Below are 6,416 nucleotides of genomic sequence, written 5' to 3'. Positions count from 1 at the left end.
TCTTGAAGATTTGGGATCATTTTCTACCATGATTGTGGATCTCTTTGATGAAGAAAGGCCCCTTGTGTGTTGCAATAGACATAGCGGATAAGGTCGTTGAGAAAACCGTAAGTTACCATAACCTGTTCAGTTTCTAAATGCTGCCGCAGCAAAGCCTTGCTATTTTTAAATACGCTATTTATGGACTCAAAAAATCTCTCAATAGTTCTTATGCTTCTCATGGCATTTTCATTTCGAGGGTGTGTCCATGCCACGCTTGTGAACCCGGCCTATACTTTTTAAAACTTTTCCTTTAGATGTGCTGGTGTTCGAAATGAGGGAGAGCGCGGACACCTATTGCAATGGAAGCTCCAACAACAAACCCGAAAGCACAGACAAATGCACATTCTCTCGAGGCTGTAATGAGCGCCTTCAACAACAGGATCTCCTTTTTTCAACAAGTTCTGGTTGCTCGAAGTGGTATGGACTCCCAGAGAGAGAGAGAGAGAGAGAGAGAGAGAGAGAGAGAGAGAGAGAGAGAGAGAGCCTTAGTCTTCTCAGCGAGACCTGCGTCTTTTCTTGGCATTTTCTAACGCATCAGCAACCAAGGGATTTGATGGACAGTTTTCTCGCATCCAAATGCCTTGCATATGTTAACTCACTGTTCTCTCTTATTTGATTTGATGAACATGAGGCTCATATGTTAACTCACTGTTCTCTCTTACTTGTGAGATGTTCAGAGCTTTGAAACAGCCTTCACTCTATGTCAAAACAATTAGAAGGGAGGTGCTGTTGTATGCAAGGTAGGGTACGGCTTTAAGAAGGAGACATCCATTGGAGCTTGGTTTTGTAAAACATTTATCTTCCATTGGGTCATCCCCTGAATGTGGATGCAATGGAAGACTGCTTGATATCCTGACACACTTAGGATTGGCATTTACATTTACTTTTTTATCCTTGTTGGATGAATGATCATTGACACTTTTGAGAGGAGCGAGACTACTTGAGTACTACTTTGTGAGCATGTGATACAAAGGAGAGGGAGAGGGGAGAGCATGCTACTGTTGCCTGGTCTACATGCTCTGCATTTGGTGAGATGAAAGTGGATTGCAATGATGGGAGTATATCCCTATCTTGATTCTTCCTTTCCCACCCCCTCATCGATGCTTGTATATTTGCACTCTTACTTTTAGAAGGTCACTCCTCTCTGCATGGACTTGTGTGCTCAATGCTCGTCTGCAATTTTCTTTTGAGGAAGGATTAATGTAGTTATTATTACTTGTGGTCCTTGTTGAAGTTTGAAATTCAGGATCAAGTTTTCCCAAAATCAAGATTTAGTCTCCTCCTCATAGCTTAACAGTCAATTTCAGTGTCAATATTAGTTGCCAGTTATTTAAAGTTAAATTGGTTGAGATACTCGATGTCTGAAAATAAGAAATTTTGTGCTAGATGTAATGTATATGGCCCTTAACAGAGATTTACCTGTCAGTTAAGGAACACCCTAGTATTTAAGTAGGAGCTTTTGGGAGAGATAGAGCCTTGAGAGAACTAGGAGTATGTGTGCCAAGCAGTAGCCTAATCATTAGCAGTACACTTGAGTCTTTTTCTGTGGCGTAAACTATTTTGCAGCACTGCCAGGAAGCACAGTTGATTTGGCAACACTTGACATAGCAGTCCAGGCTATGGAGCACCAGCTAAGAGCTGTAAAAGCTCGCTTACAAGATGAGGCAGATGCTCTTCCTAAAGCAAAGGTAATTCTTCTAATAGTTCTCAAGTATTTAGCCTGGAATTTCATAGTACATACCATTGAAGGTGCACGATCACATCAAAATATTGTAGTATATTTTTAGGGCTTCCCTCAACCCCATATTGCCAACTGGATTACCATGGCACTTTCAGTATCTTTAGCCCTGTGGTGTGATGAAAGCTTACATAAATGGTCATATCACCTATTTAGCTTGAGAAATGAATACAGGCACTTATTGAGCTTTCTTTACAACAAGAGCGAAGGCTAAAACTGGTTTCGAGCAATCTACCAGCAAATCTGCCCGGGAGTGACACTAGTCTGTTATCATCAGAACACACCTTTCTGAGGTATTATGGTTTGCCAAGCATGATGTAACATTTTCTGAGTATTCCTTTGAATTGCTTCACCTGAGTGTTACTTTTCATCACATTTGTTCAATAAAGCTCTGATATGGAAGCAAGTATTGAAGCTGCCCCTACAAGATCTATGGATTATGTATCTCAAAAGGTGAAGTGCATTTAGAGTAATATGAATGAATTAGGGGCCCAAAGATAATGCGAACATTCTTCTTCTCTTCTTAAGGAATGAACAAGATATTAAACTCAATTAATATTTCAACGCATCATTCTGTTGTCATTTGCAGGAGAAAAAAGGACGAGGTCTCCCCCCTCGTTTGTATGTCACTATTGATGAATTCGAATCGCTTTCCAGGCATGTAGCTTACCAATCTGATTAGTATGTTGCCGTTGAGGGAAAGCTTTCCTGTTTTTTTGTGCTAAATCTGCTTCTTGTTTGTCTCCTTGTTTCAGCTACATGCGAGGGCGTCTCACCTTGGAGAAGATAAATGCGGCAGTGGATGAGATGGCTACCTTTGCTGAGGCTAATGCAAGGCTTCTAGCTGCACCTCGAAAGAAGGTACGTAAATGTCAATGGCCTAGTTTACGCATTAAGGGTGAGAACTGTATCTACTCTCTACTATCATGTCATCAATTTCTGTACTTGTGCATAGCATGATCATTTAATGTCGTGACTGAGGGCGGGTTCAGACTGCACTAGTGTAGGAAGCCCACCAAGGCCCTTTCCTGGCTCTTCTATTCACACAATGCAGGAGAAGGATTATACACAAAATTTGCAGTCTGTAATCAACCAGCTCCATTGCATAGGGTTGTGAGATCAAATGCTGCTCTGCATTTGGTGCTGTAAAGCGCAGGAAATTCTTCCATGTCCGAGGTGGTGAGGCCGCCCAGGTCCAGAAAAGCAAACCTTCATTTTGGACAGATGGAAGCATGCCAAGTGAGCTCCACTGCCTCGTGCATTCCGCTTTGGCCCGCAGTCTGAACCGGCTCTGAGTGTCAACAATGTCAATTACCATGCGCATATATATTGGCATTTCTTAATTTTTGGTTTAGTCATGTTTGTAAAAGGTTTGGCATGAGTTAACATGCATTGTGTCAATCGCAGCTCGGACAGGAGCTACTTGAGAGGGCGCTGGTAAGCACATGCTCTCAAACATTCAATTGCTTGTCATTGCTCTTCTCTGATTGCATTTAGACACTATGTATTCATCAATTACAGGAGCTTCGTGATTTTGCCACTTTTGATAACGTCAAGGGCAAGCACTTTTTCTTTGAGTCTGATATGAGGGGTCCTGTCTTGAAGATGGACAACACCGGAAAAGCCATACTGACGGTAATATATATGATATGTGTGTGGTGTTAAGTTTCTTCACATGAATGCCAATTTATGTTCAACTTTGGGGCAGGTCCTGCGCCATCTCGGGCGAATTTCAGATGTACGGACAGGGCGTCACCGGGCTTTTCTTCTTTCAAAAGCATAGACAGCTAATTCTTTTTGTCCAAGTACTCTCCATCATTCTAAGAAAACATCTGATGGAAAGGTGCTCTACTTGTACCCGATTGCAGGACTGGAAGGTTTACTAATCTTTTGTCTGAATGTTTAGCTTGACATATTCAAATTTAGGATACTAAATTTTAAGTCAATTGGGTATGAATTTCATAATTGTTGCCACTGTGCAAGGTCTATGTGTTGGCTATTTGTATGGGTTTACTCGCCGTAGACAAATTTGGGGGTTGCAAACTTGCTAGTCGAGACGGTGTAGGGTGGTTGCACATGTGGTTTACTTCATTGATATGACCACACATCCACACAACCAACCTTTTCTGTTTTCTTATTGAATGTATGTTGGCTGGTTTGACATGAGATGCATGAAATCCATTTATTATGTCCATAAATAAAGAGTTCTCAAGGTTTCATTGCATTTCATTTGGAAGCTTAATAGGGTAGGTGTATGTCCAGTAGAGATATGCTTGGAGCTACACAATGATGCCTCTTGATGATGGCCATGTGAATTGTACAAAACACCTTGATGTAGAGTTTAGGGAGGATAACTTAGAGAATCATTTATGGAATTGGTACAATAAACAACACTTCATCACACAGTGGAAAATGGAGTAGAGTGTAAACACAAACTTGATTATTAGATTGAATAAAATTGAGTATAAAGGGGTTCATTATATAGAGTTAGGTGTAGGTATTTCGTCTTACACTACATAAAGAAATTCTAAGTCAACCCAATCTGCTTAAAACTTGTGGGTGAGTTTTTAGGTTATTTTAGGGACCTCTTGACTAGGCCTAAGTGAAACCACACCCTTTAATAATGGTGTCTTTCACATGCTACCACATGATTTTATGCCACCTATGCATCATAGTAGACAAGAACTTTTACACACAAGTATATGCTAGAGCTCTATCTGGAAGCAAAAGAACATTAATATAGGAGATCATTTTTTATTTAGAAGACAAACCATTTCTAATCTTAGAGACATTGCACACCTTTTCTCGAAGAGATGTATAAAGATTGAGACTAAGCTAATCTAAGCTATCTCCAACAAAATACATTGAGAGGTAGACACAAACATAAGAGCTAGAGAATGTTGTCATAGTCATAGAGATTAAAAGAATGTTGTTTCTTCATCTTCCTCTTTGTTTCCTTTCATTGAGCTTTTGAGCTTTATATTGTTGTTGGTAGTTGCATCTTCTTTGAAGCACTTGGAAGGAGGATGGTCCTTTTGGCAAACATCGCAAGCCTTCGATGCTAGTGCCCTTCTTTGTCATTGCAACAAGTTTTATTGCTAGAACTAATTGCAAATGATCCTTCCCTTGAAGTAGAATTTCTCCTTTGCTTCTTCTCCTTGGACTTTGTAATGTGTTGATCACAGTGCGTAAGTCAGGTGTTGGATCCTTCTCTTTGATGACGGTCACCATCGGGTCAAAGCTAGATGGCAAGGTTCTTAGTAGAACTCTAATCTTGTCCTCCTATGGTGTTGCACAATCCACATGGGTGAGTTGTGTGGTTGTCATGCTTTTAAAACGATTGACTAAGCTTGCAATACTCTCATCATGCTCCATTTTTTGTTTTAGAGATTTTTCTTTAAGCTCACCTTACTTTTCTTTCTTTTAGCTTCAATTTTCTTTTCCTATAGCCTCCCTTGAGGTTGATGATGTTTCACAATCCTTAGTGAAATACAATTTATGTAATTCTAGTGTAGTGTAGCGATTATGATTCTTAATGCTTGCTCATCTTTGGTTTGGTTTTGTGTACTCATAGCTTGTGTTCATACGTATGCTCCATCACTAGATGAGGGGTCACTAATTGTTTGCTTGGTTATTCCCCATAATCTTGTTTTCATCAAATACCATTTTAATTTGGTTTGCCAAGTGTAAAATCCATCATGTTGATTTTTTTAAGTCCCTTCTCTTTCATTGTGCCTTGGAAACAATTTTTAACACTTGGATTTTTAATGCCAAGACCAGTGTCTAAACTCCTCGCAATTGCATACGATCAATAGACATATATTTCACTAGTTGTGTTTGGATGCATTAAATTTTAAATTTTAATTTGTTTATGAGAGAGAGAGAGAGAGAGAGAGAGAGAGAGAGAGAGAGAGAGAGAGAGAGAGAGAGAGAGAGAGGAATTTCCCTTTGACTATTATGCGAAGTACCTCTTCACTCAAAAAAGTGAAGTCACCCTCCACATGAATACGAGCACCTTCTTGGCTTTATTGTGAGAACTCTCACTTATTGAATTGACACTAGAAAATGGTGTGAAGCCTTTCCAAGTTGTAAGGATTCTACTTCATTGTTATGGGAATCTTTGCTTAACAGTGAATATCTCTAATGCTCTTCTTGTGGATGAGAACCTCCTTTAGGCAAGAATATGTGGTCGAGGGACTAGAGGTGGGAAAACCCTCTTTGGGAGGGAGGCATTTTGAATGAGCTTCGCATCCAACTGCTTTACTAAAAAGAGTTGAAGCCTTGTGTGTGACTGCCTCCTAGCAGAACTGAAACTTGTCTCCACTACAACTTATTGCTTTCCCGTAAGTCCCAAAAGGCAATGAGCCTTGAGACCAAGACGTTCAGGTCAAATGCTCTATTTTAGGCAAGATAGACCATGTGACCATGCTCGTTTGGTTGTGTGAGGGCTCCTCAAAAATGGACTTTTTTTTTTGGTTGTGCAAGGTAAACCACAGGCACACACATAATCTTCTCTCCAATTAATTAGCTTGGATTTCAAAGCTTAAGAGCTTTAATTGAAGCTGGCGCATAGGACTTTTCACTAGTGCAATCACTCAATTGAGATGAGGAATGTGATGTTCATTGATAATCAAGG

At 40.1% G+C, this 6,416-nt stretch overlaps 1 protein-coding gene across 1 annotated transcript; it reads left to right on the top strand.

Annotated features, from left to right (window-relative positions):
* Positions 1–297: 297 nt before the first annotated feature.
* LOC147433554 (spindle/kinetochore-associated-like protein) lies at positions 298–3,941 on the top strand. Its single transcript, XM_086490229.1, has 9 exons — positions 298–459; positions 1,609–1,730; positions 1,955–2,073; positions 2,170–2,233; positions 2,370–2,437; positions 2,536–2,641; positions 3,188–3,217; positions 3,302–3,415; positions 3,489–3,941. The coding sequence occupies exons 1-9, from the start codon at positions 342–344 to the stop codon at positions 3,561–3,563; spliced, it is 816 nt and encodes a 271-aa protein (XP_086346355.1). The 5' UTR covers positions 298–341; the 3' UTR covers positions 3,564–3,941.
* Positions 3,942–6,416: the final 2,475 nt, after the last annotated feature.

The sequence above is a fragment of the Adiantum capillus-veneris genome, chromosome 19, assembly GCF_014529385.1.
Source record: "Adiantum capillus-veneris isolate H3 chromosome 19, ASM1452938v2, whole genome shotgun sequence".
Classification (NCBI taxonomy): domain Eukaryota; kingdom Viridiplantae; phylum Streptophyta; class Polypodiopsida; order Polypodiales; family Pteridaceae; genus Adiantum; species Adiantum capillus-veneris.
The sequence above is the reverse complement of the archived record's forward strand: the minus strand, read 5'-3'. Positions and strand labels throughout refer to the sequence as shown.